Source organism: Mus musculus, chromosome 6 (genome assembly GCF_000001635.26).
Source record: "Mus musculus strain C57BL/6J chromosome 6, GRCm38.p6 C57BL/6J".
NCBI lineage: Eukaryota > Metazoa > Chordata > Mammalia > Rodentia > Muridae > Mus > Mus musculus.
This window is the reverse complement of record NC_000072.6, coordinates 28,861,352-28,886,204: the sequence shown is the minus strand read 5'-3', so window position 1 is coordinate 28,886,204 and position 24,853 is coordinate 28,861,352. Positions and strand designations below refer to the sequence as shown.

General features: G+C 49.9%; 1 protein-coding gene across 4 annotated transcripts in view; it reads right to left on the bottom strand.

Moving 5' to 3' along the window:
• Snd1 (staphylococcal nuclease and tudor domain containing 1) overlaps window positions 1-24,853 on the bottom strand; it is a 454,826-nt gene that overhangs the window by 48,958 nt on the left and 381,015 nt on the right. For 3 of the 4 annotated variants that reach the window (NM_019776.2, XM_030255513.1, XM_030255514.1), the window contains 5 exons: window positions 11,156-11,344; window positions 5,867-6,008; window positions 2,824-2,947; window positions 1,948-2,017; window positions 1,136-1,249 (listed from right to left, as the gene is read on the bottom strand). The exons of the other annotated variant lie outside the window; for it this stretch is intronic. In NM_019776.2, the coding sequence (NP_062750.2) occupies window positions 1,136-1,249; window positions 1,948-2,017; window positions 2,824-2,947; window positions 5,867-6,008; window positions 11,156-11,344 (639 nt within the window). The remainder of the gene's footprint in view (window positions 1-1,135; window positions 1,250-1,947; window positions 2,018-2,823; window positions 2,948-5,866; window positions 6,009-11,155; window positions 11,345-24,853) is intronic. 4 annotated transcript variants of the gene reach the window in all.

Genomic DNA, 24,853 nt, shown 5'->3' with positions numbered 1-24,853 from the left:
GTACCCACTCACCTGGCCTGTTTCTGAGGAAAAGTGGCTTTTCTCTGCCCCAGACTTACCTAATGACTGGCCCCTCTAAAGCTCTGGAGTCTGGCTCCAGCACACAGACCCTATCAGACCTGTTGTCTTTACCACACTAGCATCCTGGATTGTCGTCATAGCTCCCCAGCCTCACAGTCACTCCGCCAGCTCACCGTGCCTTTTGTGGTCTCTTTTCCCCTTGGCACATTTCTGTGAGCAGGCAGGGAGGTAAGGGTGATGACCCCCACCTTTCCACTGCTGCTGGAGGCAGCTCTACACATGCTGCTCACACACCTTTGCTCTGAGCACTAGGTGCCTCCTTGAGGCTAAAGCCCCAGCCTCCTTCCAGAGCTCTAGATCTTCTTTCTCTTCTCCACTGGACCCTGTGGAGGCCTGTGGAGATCCTCCAAGCTCAAAGTGATCCCCTTTCCCTCGGCCAAGAACAACACATCTGTGTGTCAGGAACTCAGTGGCATCTTAGCTCCCTCTGTCTCGTCTCACCTCTCTGATATTGTCACGTGTCTCTGAGACTGGTCCTCTCCTCTCCTCTCCTCTCCTCTCCTCTCCTCTCCTCTCCTCTCCTCTCCTCTCCTCTCCTCTCCGCTCCCCTCCCTAACCCTCCAAATGGGCCTGGATTGGCTGCCCTTATCTCTAGCCTAGCCTGTTATGGCTATCTCCAACCATTCCTCCCACTTACAAAGCTTTCAGAAACACATCTGACCATGTCACACTTCCCTCCCTGCCTAAGGTACGGAGAATAAACTCCATACCTTGTCAGGACAGACAAGAGCACAATGTCCAGGCCCTATGTTACCTTTTCTCTTCTTTCTTGCCACTGTCCGCTACTCATTAATATCTAGCTGTGGGAATGGAGTCTATTCCAGCACACCTAACTCCTCAGGTCTACCCTAAAGAACTACCTGAACTGGTACCGTGCCATCTTGTCTGTGGCATCTTCCCTCAATTTCCAGAGTCAAAGCTACCACTCACAACTCCTGATCCTACCAACGACAACAGACAATGCAATACATTTCCATCTTCTCCTGCCAGGCAGTGAGCTGAAGCAATGGCTGTGTTGACAGTCCCCTCTGAAGAGGACAGTGTCTGTACTCACATCTTGGGGCACCTGGATGAAGGCGAAGGCATACTCTGTGGCTTGAGCTGGCAATACACGCGTGCTGAAGGCAGGTGGTAGGGTGCCCAGGCGGGTGGATGGCAGGATCTCTCTCTACAGAGGAAGCACCAGGACAACATCACACATATAATGGTGCCCCCTTGCTTCAAGCACAACCCTCTGTGCCAGGCTGCTGGACACGTCTGCTTTGGGCCTCTCTAGCTTGTTCTTTGGCTCAGTTCCGTTTTGCTAGTCTCACAGTGGACCCTTTATTGGCTCCCACTAACTACGAGTCATGCAGATACCTGGGTTTCCTCATTCCTCCTCCCTCTGCCACATGGGCTCCCTGTAGTACTCCATGGGGCAGGGTGCTCACATCAAGAAGGAGCCTGGCAGTGCTGGGTATGTTTATGGTTCTGGCCCTGGTAGGTGGAGTCACTCCAGCCTGGCAGTGCCTCTTCACTGCATGCTCTCAGGTAACAAGATGAGAGCATGACCCTCGTTCTGGACTTCCTGCTAGCAGATCCTCATGTCTTATCCTTAAGCGATGAAAGGACAGTAGACAGCCACTGCCACACCTCAGAGTGTCAAGTCCTTTAAGATCTATCAGTGTTTCTAGGACCCTGGCCCCATTTACTCTGCTTTCTAGTTGTTCAGGGGGTCTGGACTGTTTTATGAAGAGTGGCGGTGACCAATATATATGTCTCATCAGTAAGCTTAGTGGGACATTTGAGAGAAGGACTTGATCAAGGAGGCTACTGTGCCCAATGGTCCCTGCCTTGCCTGTTTTCCACCCTGGTCCCAGCACTCACGTTGCCGTAGTCGATGTAGAAGACATGCACTTTGGCAGGGGACTCCACCTTTTCTACCCGGGCGCGGTACCTGCAATGGCATCAAGGTTAGAGCTTGTACGATAGCACTAAGAACCCGACCTCCCTGTGGATCCAGCATTTCCGGCCCAGGGTCTCTGGGTGTTAGAGCAGGGAAGCCCAGGCTCAGGGGGCTGTGCACAGCATTCACAGGAGCTGGAGTAGAGCTGGGAGCACAGGAGGAAGAGGAGGAGCACGGGCAGCAGATTAATATGTCCTTGGGGCATAAAGCAACAAGAGTAATGACTAGATTGATGCCTGCTGTTTAAACCCAGCACACCAAACGGCAGTTGTAATTAGCTGGCAGATCTGTCTGGGAGGCCTCAGCAGGGAACACATCCAAGTCACTCTGTCACCCTTGGAAGGCCATGGGCTCTACCCTTGGTAGATCATACATGAGTGACCTTCCGGCCTAGATGTACAACCGCTTGAATCCCAGACAGGAGAGGTGGAGGGCTGGCTGGCTGGTCTGTGCTCACTGTGAACAAACCTCCGCCTGACTCCTGACATCATTCTTCCTGTGAGGGCAAGGGCTGGGTTGGAAGGTGTCAGCTGCCAGCATTACTATCCTGGTGTCCTCAGGGGAGAGGGAGTGACACCACTTTATCCTGCCACCTCTGGAGGCTGCTTAGATGACAGTCCCCTGACCCCTGGCCCCCGTCTGCAGAGGGATACCTTGAAGACCTGGCAGAGGCTGTTACCAACATCCCCACAGAAAGGAAATGCTTGTGTGAATGCCTGCCGCTTGATAGGTCCGTGCCCCAGGATATTTCTCCATCCTACGTAAGCCCCATTGCCCTGCTGTTCCAAGTGGCTTACCATTCTCCATCTACAAATTTGGCAATGCAGAACTCTCCCCGGCGGGGGGCATAGGACCCCTCAACAGGAGGGTGACTGGAGATGTCATTGCGCATGTTCTCCATCAGCTTTTCCAGCTGGGTGCCTGCAGGAAAAAAAGGGCAGTGAAACTTGGGGTCCCACTCCTGGTGACCTGGGGACTAAGCATGGTGTGAAGTTCCAGGGGGCTCAAGCACTGGCTCCCTCAGCCCATGCAACAGAGTTCTTTGTGGCTCTCACTCAAGAGGCTTCATGGCAGCCATATTCAAAAGCAAACTTGGTGACCTGCTAATACCAGGGTCTTGCATGCACTGTACTGGCCATGTTCTAATGCACTAGCCATGGCTAAAGGAGCCCTGGGGAATTGCCTGGGCCTTCCAAATTCTTTTTCAAGTAGTGGGGATGGCGCACAGGGCCTGTGCATGCTAGGGAACTATCCTACTGCTGAGGTACATTTCTTGTGGCTAGGTCTTGACTGAGAAGGTAGGAAGGAAAATAGATACTGAGCAAGGCAGAATAGCTTCTAGAACAGGGCTGGGACTCTGGACCCCATGATTAGCAGGAGCCGATCTGCCCAATGTCTCTTGGGGGCAAAAAGATGGATCACTTACAACCACAGACAGGAAAGGACCTCAGAGTCAGAGCCTTGAAAGATGGCAAGTAATTCTGAGTGGGGCCCAGAGGCTCTACCTACTCACAGGCACTCTGACCCCTGTCACCCTGTGAAATTCATGTGGAACAGCACTTCCAGGTGCTGCCAGGCCAGGGCCCTCTCAGTGCCTGCTCTCCTGCCTGGTCTCCCTGGCTGAGGGTTGTAGCCCTTGTTACTTCCCTATAGCTACGTGACCAGCCCTGGCAGTTCCTGAGGTCACCTCCCTTCTCTGGCTCCGTCCTGCAGTGGCCTTCTTCCCTAGCCCGGCTTTGCTGGGCATCAGCTCCCTGTGGCCTGTCCTTTCATGGCCCTTCTGACCCAGATGCTACTTCAGCCTCACAGCCTCTTTGCTCTCTTCTGCCTCATAGGTGAGAACAGGGCTGGTGATGTATAGTCTATGTGTGGTATTCTTCTCTCCCTTCAGGGCTGAGGCCACACTGTAACAGGTTAAACTTGCCACCATCCACTGTCTAAGTTCCTTGTCTGTGTTTATGTTTTTGTCATTACACTGTGAGCTCCTTCAGGGCACAGACCATAGCTCACTTGATTGTTTACTTGCACAGGTCTGGTAGGATCCCCAGTGCATGCAGGGTGCTTAATAATTCAACCACCCTGAAATGATCTCTGCATATGCAACACATGTCATCTTCCTGGGCTGCTGTGCACCCACGGTCCTGGCACTCAGTCAACTGAGTGTGAGGCCTCTGGGCTCCTCCAGAGTGCTCCCTGCCCAGATACCCAAGCTCTAGGCACTGGGAAGCAGCCTTTACATTGACAGGTTTGAATTCGGTCTACTTTTAGTTTATTGGATTTTTAGGTTCCCAGGCAACAGAAAGAAAGAGGCTCATGCCTCCTGCCAGCAGCCACAGCCTCCTGGAGGTCCTTATATAGGGTCTGCCTGGCCACCTGCAGTTAATGTTTCTATCAGTTCCTGTGTGAAGATGGGCTTTAATAGAAAGAGGGGCAGGCAGGGTGAGAGGATGTGCCTTGAGGAGTCCCAAGGTTCAAAGAGGGAGGCTAAAGACCCTGGGCTTATTTTCATGGATTGAACAGAGCCACCTGAGGGTTGCAGCCTCCTGGTACTGTTAGAAGCCAGTGACAACATTCTAGGAATGCTAGCTTTCTATGGGCCTCTTTCTTTCCCATTTCTTCCCTGGACTCCACTCTCTCCAAGTATCTTGGCTTTCTGAGCAGCCAGAGACAGCCTGATAGGGTTCCCTGATGAGGGAGTCAGGCAGGAAATGTGTACCCTCAAGCTCTGCCTCTGAACGCAGTGGGGCCAGTTAAGGAGGTCCTTCTAGGTGGGGCCTGTGGGTGGATCTTGTCCCTGGGCAATCCTCTCTCAGGCTTTCCAATGGCCACTGTAGCTGTTCTTGCGGTCACCCACAGACCTAATGTCTACTTAGACGCTGTGAGGTAACACGCCTTTTCCATCAGGCAGCCCAGTCCGGAAAGCTGGTTGCCTTCAGGAGAAGTGAGTCCCCTTATCAACCTTCCCCCTCCTCCTTTTCTCTTCCCAAGCAGAGCCTACACAGGATAAGGAAGAGAGAAGTTTTCCTGGTGAAATGACAGCACCACAAAGCAGCTGCTTGGGAAATATCATTAGAGGGGAAGTGGCTGAGACAGGCTGCTGGCAACTTGGAGAAGGCTTGGAGGCAGAATTGAGGAAGCTAGGCAAAAACCATATCCTGCCATTCCTGGGGCTGCCCATATCTGCATATCCCTCGGTTGGGATTTGGCTCCTTGGACCCAAAGGTCTAAGAGCTTGACCCTTTCTTCCCAACAAAACTGCTTCTTGCCTAGAGCAGATTGAAGAGGAAGGAGGTCAGGGGAAGGAAGAGTGGCTGCCGCTAGAACGGTCTCTACTGAGATGGCCATCGGGTGGTGGACTGAGCATAGGAGAAAGGAGAAGGTCCTTCACAAAGAATGCCAGGGGATAGCTTCCCCTAGAGACTGCTTGTTGTCATGGAAACTGGCCACTACAATTCTACACTAACCAACCTCTGTAGGAGAAACCACCTCAAGGAGAGGGACAAGCTTGTACCCTTCTGGTCCTCTGTAAGAAGAGGGCCCCCTGATCATATCAGACAATCTGCTCCATGATTCCTGACACACTTAGGCAACAAATCCTCACGCTCAGGGCTGCCAGGGGTGTCTGAGAGGAAAACCATTACCTAAGAGTCTCAGAGAACCACCCAGATGAATCTATAATGCCACCTGTCCTCAGAGGACCTGCTTGGCCTGCCACATGTCCACTCCAGGGCTCACTTGTGGGTAGCAGAGGTGACATAGTCCCAGTGCGATGGAGGCAGGGGCAGTAGCAGTTGTAAGTTCCGTGGGGGATCTGTGAGGGGGCAGCACACAGGCACTCACCAGTCTCCACATCTTGCACATAGAAGTGCAGGTCATCTGTGATCTCGGTCACAAACACCGGCTTGTAGCTGGCAGAGCGCTCCTTCTCCTCCAGCACAGGCATGACCTCCTCCACAGGCCGCTCCTCATAGTGGGCCCAGACCTGCAGGTGCGGTAGTGAAGACAGGGTAGCTGAGGGGGACATCGCTGAGGACCCCCAACCAGGGGCTTTGGGTAAATAGGTGTTGCCCTTGGGTAAGTCTGGGGTCACTGCAGGGCTGATTCTGAGCAGGAAAGCTGGAGTCTCTGAAGTTCCAGGTTAGAGGGTCATGATTCTGACAGATATCAAACTGGAAGCTTATTTAAAAACAGGCTCCAGGATCTCACCCCAGGCTTATTAAATTAGAATCAAACCGAGTTCCAGGTGATCCCAGGAGTAGAGTGTAAGGATCCCACCAGTGAGCTGCCTTGGCTTTGGGCAGTCTGCTCAGTCCCTCTAGTTTCAAACCTCCACCTCCCTTCCCACAGTGCTCTGCAAGGTCACTCTGCAGGTCATTTCTATGGCCACTCCTGTTCCTGAGGCACTCCTAGTTGCAGCTGGGAATGGGGGACTTGGCTCTGTGAAGAACTGTTTTTCTTGTGCTCTGGATTCCTCACCTCCAGCAGGTTGCTCTGACCTCAGCTCAGAGGCTGGGCCACCCTCTCCACACTTCCCTCTCTTCTTGCCTGCCTGCCTTCCTTCCTTCCTTCCTTCCTTCCTTCCTTCCTTCCTTCCCCATGCCCTGTGCCAGAGCTGCAGCAGCTCAGAAGTTGATTCGACGTGACAACGCGTCAAGTCCAATCCTGCGGCCAGGAGATTAGCCAAGTAGTGAGGCCTGTCAGCGCAGGGGAGGGAGGTGGCTCTCCAGCTGAGTAGCAGGAAGTGGATGGGGAGGCAGGAGACAGGACCACACATGGCATCATGAAGACGTGTACAGAGGAAGAGGATGATATTAGCCTGAAACCTTCTTGCTCACCAGTGCCACGAACCTTCTAAACACTCTCTAGGTATCAATCCAGTTGAGCCTTACAACAACCTTTTTGAATGAGTATAACACTATTCCTCTTTTGCAAATGGGGAAACTGAGGTACACAGGTGTGCAGTCAGAAGTAGGCCCTTGGTGATGGTTGGGTGTCTGGAGGCAAGAGGCAGCACAGGGGGGCTCTGGGGAAGGCTTAGCGGCATGCACATTTACCCTTTACCTCGTGTTGACTTTAACAAGTGATCCCTGGGTCTACTTCCTTTGATTAGAACATTAACATCTAGTCACTGACATTCTCAGCTAATGAGCAGGTTCTTGGGTGGCCCCTGGAAGGAGCTGAAAGGCAGGCATGCTACAATTATGGAACCTCCTTGAGTCACCCCAGGCTTACACTTCTGCCTTTCTACCAAAAGGAGAGGCAAGAGTTTAGGGGCTATCGAAGGGAATGGCTAAACCTAGGCCTAAGTTTTCCATCATTCCACATAGAGAAAGAAGTGCCTTTCACAATGCCACGTGTAGGGCTTACTCTGGCTAGGTTCTAGCTGCTAACATCTGTCTCCATCACTACTACTGTCGTTCTCATTCCATCACCCAGGGACTTAAGACATGCACCAGCACCAGCACCAGCCCTGGTTGGCCAGGAGAAGCAGCCAGTGGGTGCTAATGCCCACTGTCTTCACTAACACCTCAAGTTAGTCAAGTTCCCTATGACAGGACAGGACAGTCATGGAAGCTTTCAAACAAGGCCTTCAGGTCTTTCCTCTAGGCTTCTCTGGCTGGAATGGGTCAGCTTAGGCAGTCATTCTTATCGACTGGGCTCTTGGAACTCCACAGATCAATAGGACTCACACAGCCTCTAAGACAAGCCTGTCATCACTGCCTTAAATGGGCTGAGCCACTGCCAGCCACCTCTCTGACCCAGGAGTCTTCTCCTTCCTGCCAGCACCCATGCTTCTCACCCTCGATCTCTCAGCACCCTGGTGCATGCCTGCTTGGGTTATCTGCAGTGGCTCTTTCCTCCCCTCCCTGCTCTGCCTACTCCTCTAGCTGCCTCTTTCCAGGCTTGCAGCTTGGTAAAGAGACGAGGCCTCAGTGCTGGCTGATGGAGAGGATCTGAGAGCCATTCAGAGACCAACCCTCCCCCACCCTACTTCCTGGGCTGTGGCTGCTGGGGAGGGCTCTCCTCAGCTGCGTTGATGAATCTGGAGCTGACTGACAGGGTGAGAGCAGAAACTGCTAATGAGTCCTCAAGTGAAAGAGCCCTAGGCGACAGCACCGGGTTCCCTCCCTGGGGAGAGGGGGCGGAGCTTTGTTCATCTCAGGCTCAGGGGGGTAACAGGCTGAGGTCACCAATGATGCAAATGAAAGTCTGACAGATCCCTCCCCCTCCAACCCCAGGTCGGATAGCTCACCTGGCAGAGGGAGTACATACTGCCACCTGGGATGAGAAGACAATGAAAACAAGGTGCCTAGCTGGCTCCTATGGAGTGGCAGGTGCTGTGGGCTGCTGAGAATCAGGGCTAGAAGAGGGAGAGCTGCTCCTCAGGGAAGGAACCTTGAGTCTAAGTGAGAATTCAGCTCTTTGGATTTGGCTCTTTGGTTCCTTGTTTTTTTGGGAGGGAGAGGGGGCAGCTAAGCTATTCCTTGGGACTTGGTGCCCAGTGGTCCTGGGCATGCTGGCAAATGCAGCGTATCTTTTTGGCGTGATGGAACCAGTTCTCTAGGATGGGTGTGGTCCTCATCCTTAGAACACACCTCTATTGACTGATAATGCTCTTGTGTAGAACAAGCTCATGAGGAAAGACAGACAGACAGACAGACAGACAGACACACTGGAAAGGCCCCTTGGCAGACAGGTGCTATTTGCCCACAGCCTCAGGAAGCTTCTGAGCTCACATCCCTGCTATGTTCTTGTTTGAGGGAATCTTTGGGGTGGATGCTGCTTTTCCTGGACCCATGCGAGCTGACTAGGAAAATTCAAAGGTCTTTTCTAGAAGGAGCAGTAAGTGTACAGAGTCACTCCCAGGTTCTTGGCAGAGGGAGGGAGGGGCTGGGAAAGACCCCTTATGGCCAAGGAGCTATGAATCTTGGCTCAGCAGCAGGGCCTAGGCACATGAGGAGCCTGGTAATTAGTTTCCCCTGATCTTGGGTCACTTGTGAGTGCATTTGTGTGGTGATGTCTTCTTGAACTCGGATGGTGGCCAGGCTAAAGAAAGATTCTCTTCTGCTGCAAAGCTGGGGGCACGGTGGATCTGTCTTGGGGCAAGGCACTGCTGAGACCCTTCACAGCTCTAGCTACAGACTTCCACCCTTCCCTCCTCTGCTTCTGCTGCAGGCTGTTCTGCCAAGCAAGTTTCTGATTTCCTCAGGTTCCTACTATATCTGGAACTTACTAGGGTCCCCTTGTTGCTGCAGCTGTCACAGGGAAGGACCCTATTGTGCTGGGCACAGGTATAAGTCAGAATAGGCGAGGAGCAGAGGCTGTGTCTCCTCCTGGTTTCTGGCCCTCCATCCTTTCTCTATTTTGTGCTTTTTCCAGGGAGCCCCAGACCCTCCTCCTGACAGGAAAGAGAAATGTGCCAAGGGACTCCATTGGCTGTCTAAATCCTATTTAATATCCCTACTCACTAGGCTCCAAGGGTGTGGCTGGCATGGAGCCATGGTGGCAGAGGCCTTCAAACACACAGCAGGGTGGCCAAGCTCAATAAAACTAATCAATGGCCAATCCAGCCCTGTTCAAGGCCCTGCTGGGATGAGAAAGGAGGAGGGAGGGGACGGGGGTGGGGGAGGAGAGAGAGAGAGAGAGAGAGAGAGTATATATCTGTATGTGGATATGTGCCACCCGTGATTCCCTCCTTGTTCCTGCCCAGAACCACTAAGTATAGAGGAAAGGGAGGCTTGTATGGGACACTGGGTGGAATTAAATAAACCCAGCAGAGAGGCAGCTAAGGTCCTGAGGAGGCAGCTTCTAGGCTTCAGCATCATCAGGTTCCTCCAGATATATACACTCACTAATGCATGCACACACAAGCCACTGTCCAAACAGTTCTGCACATACCTGGTCTCAGAGGCTCTCGGCATTTCCCTTGCTGGTTTAGCCCGTATGTATAAACGTTTACACACTGTGAAGAAATCTTTTATTCCTCAGCAGTGAAGCAGCCTTCAGGAGGTCACAAGTGGAAGATGCTGAGTACACCTGAGATACCCAGGTTACTGTCACCCAGCTGGCTTCCAAACCCCTCATCAACAGCTAACCCAGGGTACTAAAAGGCTCTGCGGACAGAGCTGTTCCCCAGAATGAGCTCCCTGGGAGGTGGAGGGCCAAGCTGGCTCCTCTGGATCTTAAGTGAACTGGGCTTTGCTGTAGAGAGACTCATGAGGAAGGTGGCCCAGTATAGAGGGTTGGGTACTGCATTTTAACTGGACTGGAATAAAATGTGCAGCTCATGTAGGTGATTAATCACTGGTAATTACTCCTTAGCATCATCAAGTGGCAGCAACAAAACGACAACTTGGGTTCTTTCAGACAAGGAGAGCGGCCCTGAGCCAGGGGGTAGCTGCTTTGGCCTGAGGAAGAATATGGCGCGTTTAGGGGCACAAAGCCCCCAAACACCTATTGGCAGGTTATCTTGGCTTTGGGAAGTGAATCTGAAGCCAGATGGCTGCCCTATGGGGAAGAACATATTTATTCTTGGAACAATTTATGGTTTAGCATGGCTGTCCCACGAAACCCTCTTCAAGCACAGAGGAGCTCTGACAGATTGGTGGCCAGCTGATTTATCCTACTATTAGGCAGGCTATAAGTCACTGGAGACAGGCTAGTGTGGGAAGGGTCCAGCCCAGCTCCCACCCCAAAGCCACAGAGTTCCTTAATAGTCAATTTGTTTCCAAAAGCTTCTTTGGATCCACCTCCCTTGTCTCTTCAATGCAGTATCTGAGACTGGTTGTAAATCTCCTGTTCTAAGGGCTCCATGCATCTCTTTGGACTGCCACCCTAAATGGGAGTAGTAAGGAAATTCAGAGGTGGGTTGTCCACTCCCTTGGTGGACACTGCCTGAGAAGGGCAGGTTGACCGCCAGGCTTTCACCAGTGGTGTCCTGGACAGTGCTTCCACTGCTCCAATGTCATCTTCCAGACTGACAGCTCTGGCCCACTGAAGGTCTGTGTCTGGCTTAGGATCAAAGGTGCCTAAGCTGGCACCTCATCCTTGGCCCTTTGGTGTATGGGAAGGGGCAGGTAAGAAAAGAGCACATGCTAGCGACTGACTGTCACAGTCTGTTCTTGGTACCTTCTCTTTCCTCTGCTTGGCAGCTTCCTCAGCAGACAGGAGAGGCTTGTAGTAGGCACTGCGCTCAGCAGTGAAGTGGACCTTGGACAGCGCTTGCTCCACCAGCAGGACAGACAGGTTAGCCCCATCCATGTGCAGCCAGCCAATGAAGTTGCCAGCCTTATCCATGCTCTCTACCTCTACCTCCACCTGGAAACAAAAGAGAGGGTACACGTGTCAGCTCACGGGCACAGTTCTGCAAGTTCAAGGCTTGAGAATGGTACCAAGCTCACTTCTATATTCATTCTATGTAGCAGAAGCAGCTAGAACCAGAGAAGTCCTGAGTGAATGTACTGACATGGGCACAGCCATGCCAAGGACCCCAATGCCCCTGCCCTGTGGAAGTGGCAAAACCTTCCCCGAGTGAGGCTCAGAGGGATGGCAAAGCCTTCTTGAGTCAGAGTGTGAATGCTGACAGTGTGTAGAACACCTCCACTGTCGCTTTCTCCCCACCCATGTTTACCGCCTGAAGACTGCTCCTACGGAAATTAGCTAAACCTGCCTCCTTGTTCAGCTGAATGTAAAAATCCTGCCTTCCTGTTTATCGCAGTTCAATAACCCTGCGTCTGGGTTCAACTGTATAGAATTAAAACACTCTGTGCTTCAGCTTCTCCATCTGAGAGGGCATGCCACCGGATCCCAGTCTTTCTGTGTTGTGTTGTCTGTCGGTTCTTTATGTCCTCACTGACCCACTTAGGTCAATCCCTGCAGCTGTGCAGAGTGCAGCACTCGAGACTCATCGTTCTGGGTTCTCTTCCCCCTTCCTTTTGGCAGAGAGCTGCTGGGGTGCAACTGACTCACTTTGGCTGAAGGAGGCCCTCTGCTTAGCTGTGCCTGTGAGTGTGAGTGTGCATGTGTGCGAGTGCACGCGCGCGCACACACGCAGGAGTGAGGGGAGAAACAAGCTGAATGTGGTGCACCCTACCCTTCCTCATCCACCCCAGCTCTTGTGGGGAACGCAGGCAAGCTCAGGAACAAGATAATCCCTGGGGAGAGGGAGGCTGAATTCTTCCAGGAAGAACTGAAAGGATTAATGTTTAATGGAGTCAATTAAGGAGGCTTCCAGAAAGCCAGGGAAAGAGAGGAGAGGACAGGTAAGGCAGGAGGGTGTGGGTGGAGTCTCATTAGCACAGGGGCAGTTTGGGGGAGCAAAGCAGACAGGTAGGGTCATGACACTGGGTCAGAGTCTGAGGAATCTTAGACACTCTCCATGGAGGGCTTTGCCCCTAGGGCCCCAGAGCTGGCACAGACTCAGTTCCTTCAAGAGGGTGGTCCATGGTTGTGTCTTTTGGGGAGGCTGACCTGCCCCTATCTCAGAAAAGCAGTAGCCCACGATAAATTCCCTTTTTGAGTCTCTCTAGACCCTCGTTCTTCCTCAGCTATAGGGGCCTTTAAAAGCCTTTGCTGCTAAGTGTAAAAACTTGTATTAATTTAAATGGCTTCAAGCTCGATTAAGCAATAAAATGAATGTCTAAATACCTGGGAATTCTCAAAGCCTGAGCTGGTGCCAGTGGCAGAGGGCTAGGAGGAGTGAGAGTGGGCAGTTGGGAAGTACCTAGTGATGTTACTCCATAAAGTAGACAGAGATGCCTGGGGAGGGGCAGCAACAAGATAATGAATCCTCAAAGGGTCAAAGGGGCAAGACCAGGAGGCAGGGCCCTGACCTCATCCTAGCTTTCACCACTTAGGCCCATTCCTAATCCTCTGAAGAGAAATGGCAGTTTAGATTGGAGTGTGGCAAAGGGGATATGCAGAGTCCACTAACGTCTGAGGAAAAGAATGCAGATTCCAGCTGGCTTTCTGGTTGAGTTTTGCAGGGATACTGAGAGGGAATGGTCGGATGGCAGAACCAGTAACCCGCAGGCAGCTTGTCTTTTTATGCTGCCTCCAGCAGGCTAAGCTCACCCTCTCCCTGACTCCATTTAGCTTGTCTCAGGAGCAGTCCCTCCTTCTGCTGAGGTAATAATGCCGGCCCTTCCAGCATCCAGACTTAGGACCTGTAGTTCTTCATCAGAGCTACATGTAGTGGGAGCAACCAGCAGTTAGTGCCTGGTAGATGCTGAGGCAGGATTCTCCTTTCTCTGAGTCTAGCAATTAGCTAGTGAAGAAGAACAGTTGGTACATAAGAGTTTGATGCTCTGATCCACCTTGCAAAAGCCCAGGGCCGTGCAAGCCTGAGTGTTCTGCAGGGAGAGAACTGGGTGAGTTGAAGAGGCCATCAGGCCTACAGTAACAAGATAAAAATGTGATGGGTATGATGTCACTGTGAAGACCACCTTTCCTTTGTCTTAATTTGCTAAGTTTTACCAAACAGACTAAGGTCAAAAAGCAGTAGGTCTCAGAGGAACTCGGGGGCGGCAGCGGGAAGAACAGACAGGCTGGTTGCCTTGTAGTTGGAAGCTCAGGGGACATGTGCCCAGCCAAAAGCAAATGGGGCTGGTTCAGTTCCCAGCCAACATGGAATCCAAGCCCATACCAGTCTCCTCCCTCCCTGACCCATCTTGTTCTACACTTCCAGTAGCCAAGTGTTTCCCCCACCACAGACAAACAGACAAGCAAAATAGAGGGTAACTCCTCTATATGGCCACACAGCACCCCTCCAGGTTTGGCAGCCCCCCCCCCCCCCAGGCAGCTTGCAGTAGGCCAGTGTGGTTTTCTGCAGCAGGTTGGGCTGTTGGCACTGATGTAAGAAATACAGAAATGGGTTGCTGAGGCAACCAGGCAGGAACAATCTCTCTCATCCTACACAGTGCCACGCTCAGACCTCACTACACATGGCATTGAGACCAAGTTTTCTGAAGCCAGAATCCAGATGCTTCTCCAGGGCTTGCTGGGGAGAACCTACAACTCGTGGATATACCTGGGGCCAATCCACCAAGGAGCAGTGGACTCTCCCTGGCAAGCAAGCCCAGACCACATGTATCCAGCTTTCTTCTGACTGCAATCGATGTGCTAACTTGGGCTTGACAAGTCCCCAGGCCCAGCCAGCAGCAGAAGAGAGAAATCTCTGGCCTTGGGCAGTGCACTGCCACCGGTTCTACCTGGGGTTGTAGAGGGAGATAAAGCTGTTGCCAGTGGGGCCCAGCTTCCTCTTTCATTATAGCTGCCAATGACAGTAATTTCTCAATCAAACAAAGGCTCTTGGGGGAAAGTGGCCCGGCTACTGTTTCTGTAGGCTCCTGGTCTCTGCAGTCAAGTCCCATGCTATAGGCCCACCTTCCTAGACATACTTTGGCCTGGATAGATGCTGGAAGTCTGTGACACTTTATTGGCATAGACAATTATGGGCCTCATGAGCACAGGTTAAACAGGGAGCTCACAGGGTGGAGTGTATGTGCAGCTTCCTCCACTCCTCTTTTTTGACTGATCGCTAGGAATCTGTGGCTTAACACACAGGACCTACACATGTACAACTTCTAATTCTTTGTTTAGCTCCAGGATTCCAACTTCTGGGATTTCCTCCTCACTTTCCCCAAGAGAGCCAAGGACGGCTGTGTTGATTTATAGTTCAAGCTACTTGGAATATTTACGAGGCTGAGGCAGGAAGCTCACTTGAGCCCAGGAGCACAGGCAGCTGTGTAACTAGACATGCTTACAGTGAGAGTAAGAGGGAGAAAAGAGGCTAGATACTGACCTTTAGGCCTTTTTTTTGAGGCAGGGTCTCCTGCAACCCAGGTCAGCCCAAACTCACTTTATTGCTAGGGATGACCTTGAATTCCTGATCCTCTTGGGAGATAGATCCTTCCATCTCCCAAGTGCTGGGATTACAGGAGTATGCCTTTATGCCTGGGTATGCTATTATGCCTGGTTTTCTTTCTTCTTATAGTGCTGGGAACCAACCCAGGGTAACATGCATACTAGGTTATTCTTCTACTACTGAGGTGCAGCCTCAGCCTGCACAGTCCGTTCTTATTAGCCACGGTAGTGTTATAAGTGAACACTGAATCAGAAAACCCTGATCTGCTGGGCCTGGTGGTACAAGCTTTTTATCCAGTACTCAGGAAGCAGAGGCAGGTGGAGGATCTCTGTGAGTTTGAGGTCAGCCTGGTCTACAGAGCAAGTTTCAGGACAGCTGGCTCAGAGGTTAAATACTGTCTGTTCTTCCAGAGGGCCTGAGTTCAATTATCAGCAACCACATGATAGCTCATAACTACCTATAATGGGATCTGTTGCCCTCTTTGTACATGTATATGTATATGAGTGCTGTACATGCAGATACAGCACTCATATACATAAAATAAATAGATCTTGAAAAAAGGGAAAGAAAACATAAAAACAAAACAGAACAAACAAAAAAAAAAAGATAGAAAAAAAAAAAAGAAAATCCTGAACCACTATTCCTAGAGAGAATAAAAGCTTTAGGAACCTAGTAGCCTATTATTACCTGTTTGTCAAATGATTAATATCTAACCTTGTTCTAAATGTGTTTCTATTTAAAGATACGTTATTTAATATGTATCACTGACTCATTACATTGAGCTCTCAGACAATAGTACCATAAGAAATCAGGCCTGAATGACCGTTAGGTAATATGTATTTTTTTTCTTTAAGGTATATGCCAGCAGCACTCTTGCTTGGAACCATTTTTTTATGGCAAAAACTACTAAGAGAAAGCATTGCTTTTCGCAAAACTCAAAGCACTAAACAGGTCACAAAGAGAATAATTTTATACTCTGAGAGCTAAAACAAGAAGGTGGAATTATCCAGGCATACGACACTGCACCTAAAGGAATTGGGAGACAGAGAGATCTCTGCATTCAAGGCCACCCTAGGCTGCACAGAAGAGTTCCAGGCTAGCTAGGGCTACATAACAAGAGGAGACCCCAATCTAAAAATAAATAGATAAATACAAGTCTCAAAGTCTTAGGCAATGTGGTCCATGCCTAAGATCCCAGTGCTGGGGAGGGGAGGTGCACGTAGGAGGACAAGGCTTCCTGCCACTCTGCACGTTCACAAATGACTGAAAAAGCACAAGAGCTGATCTCGGGGTTAGTGAGCATGGAATTGGCAAACACCAAACCTGCAAACGATGAGGACTGACTACACATAGCTGTATCTAGGGAGAGCTGTTCCTTACAAGTTGCCTCAAATTACAGACAGTAGCTACTGTAGATTTAGTCTTGTGAAATATACAAGAAACTTCCTTGTGCCCAACTGGCAATTGCAAACATTAACTGAGATCTTACTGGAGTGCTGTGCAAACTGAAAAAACAAAACAAAACAAAACAAAAATCCAACAAGGACTCTGATGTAGTTTCTAGCATCGTAGAGTGTTTCTGAAATGAGCTGGATGCAACAGTTTCTGTGGGAGGACTCATACAATGCAGGTGACATCAAGGGATTGAGATCTTAGGTGACTACCATGGACTGTCATACTCGAGGAGTGGGCACGGTCTTGCAGGTACCCAAGGGTAGCATATGCTTATATACAAGCAGACAGATGGAGGCTCTTGAGTCTCTTATTGGGTATATGACAGAGTAGAGACCTAAAGAAATGATACTGGGGAAGGCGGGGACTTCCTGACAGACTCTAAGGGACAGATGGTGTCACCATGAGGCACAGTGGCTTGAGGTTGTTAGTTAAGGCAGAGGTGTGTCCCTGGGAGTTGAAAGACACTCCTGTTGGCCTTACTAGTTCTGTCCGCACCTCTGCCCTATGCCCTTGGTGGTATCAGAGTGACTCTGGGTTTGAAGCTGCTGGACACCGAGCTAGACCAGTCCCAGTGTGCTGCATTCTGCTTACTTTCAGTATCACTTCTTCTGGCACCACTTGCAAAAGGCCACCCTATGAACACTTGGAGAATCAGTTTGCTTCTTCTGGCTTTCAGGGACCTAAATGCAGCACAGAGGAATGTGGAATGTGGAGACAGGTAGCCTGAGTTCAAATCCCCTCACCATCTGTTTACACTTTGGTGAGTCACTTAACTTCTTTGTGCCTTAAAAACAAGACAAAACAAAATAAAACAAAAAACAAAAAGCAAAAAAACCTTGCTAGAAGCTTGGGGGATTGCAGCAGTACCTACCCAGAAGGTTTGTTATTATGATTAAATGAGTCCCATGTAAATGTTTCTCCATGATTTTCTCTGCTTCCTGGTAGGAGCACTTGTTTCATGTTCAAACGTCTTCATCCTACAGCTAGAATGTCAGTTCTACCAGGGAATGAAGCTTTTTTAATACTAAATAAACTTCCCAGAGCTTGGGAGCACCTACTTGGGCTCAGGGATTAGGAAGTGCGTGGTCTTGGGGATCGGGAGGACTGTGGTTCAACCCTCAGCACTAGTTGTCATTTTGGGGGCAGGACAAACCTCTTCTGGATTAGTCTCCTTACCCAGAGAGAACAAGGGGAGGTAGATCTGGGTACTAAGTGGGGTAACATGAAAATGCTCTTCTCCCATCAGCTAATGTCAAGAGTTTATGGCCTGGCTCTACACACCTGGGTTATACACAGAAGCTATTTTCCTTGGTCAAGCTATATACTGAGCTCTGCACATTTGTGGACCAATCCCTGCTTAGTGAGCCCAGTCATTCTGTGACCTCTCTAAATATCTTTGGTTTCTTATACTGGGGGTCCTTATAAACAAGTGAAGGTTAGCCAAATGGAGTTGACAGGAAGTGCTCAGGTATGGGTCACTGTCCCCAAATTCACCCAGACAGATAGATGCTTTCCATGCTTAGTGTGTGTGTTCTCCTCACCATCAAGCTAAAGGGGGTGGGAGCTGAGAGCCAACCATGCTCAGGGGGACAAAATACTAGACACTCTGGACCTGGTCTGTCTATGGGCTAGGGCAGCCAGGGGACCTTATGCCTCACAGTGGGACACACCCTCCTGCTCCCAAGCACATTAATGTGCCACTAATGAAATTGTTCTGGCTTATTTACCAAATTAATAAAATGGCACAGGCTGCTAATCTGCATGTCTCTTAATTACTGAGGAAGAGCTCCTGGTGCCCAGGCAACATGCACACCTCAGTGCCCACCCAGCTGGGCTGTGGGCTCTTTATTTTTGGCTAAGGCTGGGTAGGGAAGGCAAGAAGAGTGAGGGGGTAAGGGAAGGGAGGGAGAACTGGGAGCAACCACCAGGGCTATGGCTTGGAGCAGAGGGAGGATGGTGGTGACCAGCAATTTGTGTCATTTTTACAGCTTCTCTTTCAGTGGCCTCTGTGCCCTCACTTCCAGAAATATATACTCAGTTTCTGTCTCCGCCTTCAAATTGTCCCCCTTTCCCCTCTTGTCTGGAATCTGTCCAGCTCCTTAACACAGGAACTACTTCAATCAGACAGGCAGTGGGGCTGAGTCATTCTCCTGTTCTAAGCGGGAACATACTCCCTGCCTGGGGTGCAATGCAGGCTGGGGAGCCACTTGGGGTTTGCCAAGGGTGTGGAGGAAGAGAGAGAAAGAAAAGCTAGGTAAGGTTGATTGTTTGCCTTCTCTTAACTTTTGGACTTCCTAGCCATTTAGCTTCCAGATTCTCTCCCAAAGTGAAGGAGGGGTGGAATTGAATGTGTGTGTGTGTGTGTGTGTGTGTGTGTGTGTGTGTGTGTGTACTGGGGTGGGAGACATTATAAGACTGCTTAGGTGTTAAACCACAAAGGGAGCTCTGAGGTCAACCGTTCTGGGGTTTGGTGTCTGTCCTAACATCTATTGCAGATGCTGATCTGGACGCCAAGTGTTACTAAAGGACAAAGGTATATAGCCACATCCACCTCCTGAAGCTCTTTCAGGGTCCCAGTGCAGTGAGGACATGGGAAAGAAGAAAGTATGCATTAGAGGTGGTCTCTGCTGAGTTAAGTAAGCTATCTAGGGTACCAAGGGCAAAAGAAAGATCAGGGAAGGACAGTAAGGGGAATCCACACTTCATACAATGAATGCAGGCAGCCAAAGGAGATAGTCCAGGTGGGATTTACTGGCTATGGACATAGGATCCCATACATATATACCAGCTTTTCCTGTGTTTTCCAGGAAGGTGGATAACAGTAGTATCTCCTCGAGGGCATTGGCATAGCCTATGCACAATGCCTAAGGCAGCACAGAAAATGACTAGAGCCTCCAGTCAGCCTGAGCGCCAGGGGTTGGGAGCCCACAGAAAGCCTGGAACATAGTCCCAGGGGTGCCCCAACCCCAGCCCAAGGGCACCTGGAAAGGAAGACTGACTGTGTACACGGTTATGCACAGATGTAGGTTTGTTTCTCCAGAGGGTGGACCAGGAGCTAGCTCTAGGGAGATCACACTGGGGGTTCCAATGACAAGCTTTAGAGGCAGAAATCTCCATCATTCCCATATCAGCCACACTCATGATTTCAACTCTCTTAAGTCATCAGTGACAGACAGGCTAAAAGGCCCATATAACTGATAAGGACTAGAGAAATGCTTTGGTCTCCAATGGTCAATGTAACTGCCTCCTATTGGCTGGTGCATCATGCCTGCTTTGGGCTCAGTTAAGTGAGTTGACCCATTTCTGTGGTTCTTTGGTCTGGATTTTCTGAAGCTATGGTAAAGGAACACATAAAAGAAGATGGGGAGTGTCGAAGAAGGGCAGAGGGAAGCCTTGCTTGTTAGTCATGTTGCAGAGGAGACAAAATGGAAGGGAAGGGCGGGGAATAGAAAAGATGACTAACTGATACTGTGAGCTGGGGACACTCCAGCTTCTTCCTCTATGGCTTGGCTGGTTTGTTGCCAATAGGTTCAAGTGGTGTAACCTTGGTCTCAAAGTCTGGCAGAACCCTAAGTATGGTAGCTTGAGAAATGGGGAATCTTTATAAGTAGGCTAGAGGGCATGGTAGCATGTACACACAATCTCGGAACTCTGGAGCGTGAGGAAGGAGGATTCTGAGTCTCCCTCGGTGTACATAATGAGATTTTGCTGCAACACAATTACCACTATCACCAAACCAACCACTCAGCCAACCAACCAACCAACCACTCAGCCAACCAACCAACCAACCAACCAACCAACCAATCAAACAAAAGATGGGACCTGGTGGAAGATATCCCTCTTTGGAAGGGCCAGCTTGTTACAGAAGAGTCAGCCCACTCCCTCCCCACTTCTTATTTTCTGTCTGTTTATCATAAACTGCTTTTCTTTCACAGGTGCTCCAGACAGAATGCCATCCACCACGACGACGTCAGTGCTGGTGACAATGCATCCTCTCCGGCTTCCCAAACTGTGAGCCCAAATAAACTAATTAAAAACAAACCAAAAACCAAAGCACCAACCAAAGTAAAAATACCCTAAACAAACAAACCAAAACAACCCACAACAAAACACCCTAAACTGATAAACAAACAAACCTCAAACTAACCAGTGTCATTTATTCTGTTATAGCAACAGCAGACAGTCAAAGACTGCAACCCACTCATTTTGCCTTTTGTGAGAATGTGAGTGGAATTGCAGGGCAAGCAGAGCATAACTGAGATCCTCGCTGGCGAAGAGAGGGCTCATGCCGTGGATTTGGGTTTTCCACCGTCACTGATGCTGCATCAAAGCTGTGGTGAGGCTACCACGGCTAGAGTGAGAACTCGAGGAGACACTTCACCTTAATATAGTAGCAGCTTAACACGGCCAACTCAAGCCTCCCCTCGCGGCCACACACATACCAACGTCTTTCAGAGACGATGAACATTAACACAATGTAATTAATAATTCAATGCTCTGGGAGCTGGGAGGCTGTGCCTATGAAAGGCCTCCTGGGTCTCATTACCATCAGTGCAGTGCAGTGGGGAGTGGGCAGGCTTGAGGCGGGCAGCAGCAAGCTCTTTCATACTCGGCTGGCACAGTGTGGCTCCGTTCTCATCAATACCTCCTTGAGATGCCCTGCCACCTCTATACCACATGATCTTTCATGACTAACTCATATCAATAATTGCTTTTCCAAATAATTTATTTTCTGACATCTTAGCACTGAGCCATGCCAAAGCCCTAGGAATGCCCAGAAGTCCAGACAGGGTGGCAGAATAGAAACTAAGGCCAAGAAGCTACTGGAAACACAGGGAAAGCCTGGGTAACAAGAGAGAGGACTGGGCTAGAAGGACCTCCTTCTCCCCCACCTCTATGGTGAGGATGATGAGAGGGTGGGAACACATTTTCCATCCTGCCTGAGGCAGAGAAGCAGAAGCCAAGGCGATCAGCATCGTTGGAGTCTGCTGGGAAATGGAAACCTGCTGACTCCAGGCCTTTGCAAGCGGTAACACAGTTTACAAACTGACGCAATCTGTTCCTTTGGTGCAGACAATAAGGAAAGCAGACTGTTCATCTTCCCAGGAAAACCCCAGGCTGGAGGCCTGAGGGAGAGTTAACTCTCTCTTCCCCGAGCTTCACACAGGAAATGTGACAGATCTGGAAGGAGCTTGGACTGTTCCTCACCAAGCAAGAGGCATGCTCTGAGATTTTTCTGAATGGTTCTGATCCTTCTGGTGCTTGCTAGCTCATGTGGAGAGTGGTCTTAGCCAAAGGGAGGCAAGACGACTGTTTTCTTACCCAAGCCCAGCCAGTGTATTCTCTGGCTTCAAAAGCTATACCTGCCTTGAAGGAACACGGAGCTAGGTTTCAGCCTATTTTTGTAGTAGGAAATCAATGTGTGTATGATCTATGTAGCAAGTGCCCAAGGCTAGCAAATCTCTTGCATGGACTATAAGTAACTAGATGTCCTACAGGTCATGTTCAAATGGCAGTTTTCCATCGGAGACCCCCAATTCTCAAGCTCCTTTACCCAACACACTGCGGGCAATGTCACTGAGAGGCCCTCTACTTTGCTTAGACTGAACACCCACTTAGATTGGCATCCATGGTTATTTCTTTCCTCTCCATCCATTTTTTTTGTTTTTTTTTGTTTTTTTTGAGACAGGGTTTCTCTGTAGCCCTGGCTGTCCTCGAACTCAGAAATCCACCTGCCTCTGCCTCCCAAGTGCTGGGATTAAAGGTGTGTGCCACCACACCTGGCTCTCTTCATCCATTTTAAAGGGAAAAAGAAACCCACAAGGCATACACTCTCTCCTTTAGGTCACCGTAGATACCTGCTTCTGTCACTTACCTTCTACACTGCCTTTCTGGCTACTGCCCATCACCACCATCCAGATCTTAACCCGGCCTGCCCACCTTTCTCCCCTCATCCAGAGCTTTCTGCAAGTGCCCACTCCCTCCATCCCACTCTCCCTGTCCAATGGACCAGTTCCTACAGTCACTGTTACCTCACAAGGTCACTCAGGACCTCTTCATTGCCATTTTCATAATTTCTTTGCAGACTTCATCATTTCTGACCTTTCAAATGATCTGACCAAGCTAAGCAACCCCTATCTTTTTGAAACAGTCTGTTTTTAGATCTCTGATCTTCAATCTTGGCTTTTTCTTGATCTTAGCTGAGAATTCTTCCTCAACAGCATGACCTCTAAACACAGATATTCCCAGGGCATATTGTGGAGAGTTCTTCCATTCTATTACTCTGAGTGGCCAGTATACCCACAGCCCAGGCCTCACTACCAAATTCAACCGTACCAGGGAGTGAGTCCAACCCTCACTCTGTCACCTTTACTAGGAAGCCCTCTCTTCTCAGGTGGCAGTGAGGGTCACTTCTTGGGCTCCAGGTACTGTCACAATGACTCCACTCATTCTGACTCTACTGACTGATACTCTTCCTTCTTTATCTGCACTGCCCCACACTTCAGGCTGGATCTTGGCTGTAGGTAACACCTTCCTCACTGCTGTCTTCAACAGCCTCTCTCTGTTCTCACAGGGTGTGGCTTTTTCTAGGCAATGCGGCACAATGGTTAGATGCAGGCTCTGGAGCCAGATTACCTGTTTCAAATCTTGTTTTATTGGCTAGCAACATGACTATACATAACTTATTTAATCATCATGGGCTTAGAACATTCTCTATGTCAAATGAGCATAATGAAGGAGTGCCACCTCAAAGGGCTTTGATAAAGAATATGTCAAACCGTAAAAAGAATTTGGCTTACGTTGTAGTCAGCACGTTATTAATTTTTAAAAAATCCATATCTATCACCATTCTGCTAAAGTTCTTTGCTTTCTACTGAAGTTCAAATTTCTCAGCACAGTATAGTGTTAAGTACCTTCATCACAAGGTTCTGCTAGATCTTACCCCTCAATATTTTAATCCAGGCATGCCAGATGCCTCCCATTCCATGTGTGCTCTGCTGTTCCTTCCTACGACTGCAGCTCATCTCATCTCATCTCACCTCAGCGTCTCAATACTAGAATGGACACTTCTTAATGGTCCTGGGTAAGCATTCAGTAAGCAGCTGGAAGGTGAAAGGTCCTGGTTTCCTTAGATCATCATCATCAGATTGAGAGAAAGTACTTAACTGTGTCTATACACAGTGGCACTGAAATGATGACAGACGCTTGCTGGAGACACTCTGCCACGGGGGCTGGTCCACAGCTGCTGTGTTGTAGCAGACCTGCCCACGGGAGCCTAGAGGGCCGCAGCCCGGCCTCGGTCAGGGCAGTCAGCACTGATGACTCAGAGGCAGCCCAGACACAGTGAGCAGAAGGGGCTCTTCTGTAGTTGGCTTTGTCTGGGCAGAACATAACTGGAGCAAGGATGGATTCCTCTATTTATCAGGCATGAGTGCAGACAGCAGCTGTGGATATCTCCTCCTAGTCTCCTACACATCCATCGCCTCCTGGCTACTGATCCCTCAGCATGAAAGGGCTGAAGGGCAAGAGCAGACATGACACTCGAGGAGCTCAGTACAGGAGCTAAGAGGATGGAGCAGATGCAGGGTTGGGGCTGGAGAAGCCAGTGCTAGATCTTCCACCAAGCAAGTAGTTAGGTCGTATAGGTCAGGCCCCTGTCACTTAGGGAACAAGGACTGAGAAAGCTTTATGCTACAGGTTACCTATGAGTGCCAGGAGGTTTTAGGCCTCTGGGAGAGTGCAGGAAACTTGGGCTGTGGCCATAGGTATACTCACAAACTATTGGGGTGTTTTCTGTACTATCAACTGACCTCTTAGCAAAAGGGACATTGATACTCATTCCTCTTGCAGACCATAAGAAGAGCCACAGCAAATAGCTTGAGTGGACAAAAATCCAACACTTTCAGCAACTGCCCACTTCCCTCATCACCCACCCTTGCCGGTCACCCTGAGAAAGCTCCTGGCCCGGCACTCATCCCTACCGTTCTTAACTCATCCTGCCTCTTTGCCAATCCACGCACTGTGCACGCTATGTGCAGGGAAGGCACCTTTACTGAGCTGTGCTTGGTACTATTGTGGGCTGGCAACAATTCTGTTAACTTCCAACACAAAGAACAGAAAGTCCGAGGTTCTCCTTGGACCCCATTAAGGAGCTACTTTTAGACCTAGGAGAGAAGAGATCTGAGCATTTTTTGAGCTATGCCCCTGTCTGCTACATGCTTCCAAACTTTTTCAAATTCCTACCAGAGAGAAAAGGAAACCTCCTTTGAGATGATGCTGTGCCTGGAAGACTGGTCTTTGAGTCTACGCAGTATCAGTGCTAGAGGGCTGTTCTGTGTCCGCCCTTCTGCACAGAGAACAACTTGATTCTTGCTTTCTGTGACCCAAGGGGAGCATGATCTCTCTGGCATCTCAGTAATGCACAGAAAGGCCCATGGGTAAAAGCTACCCATTATAAGGTTTGAGTATGTACACATGAAATAAGGATAAATGCAGCCTGCCAGAGG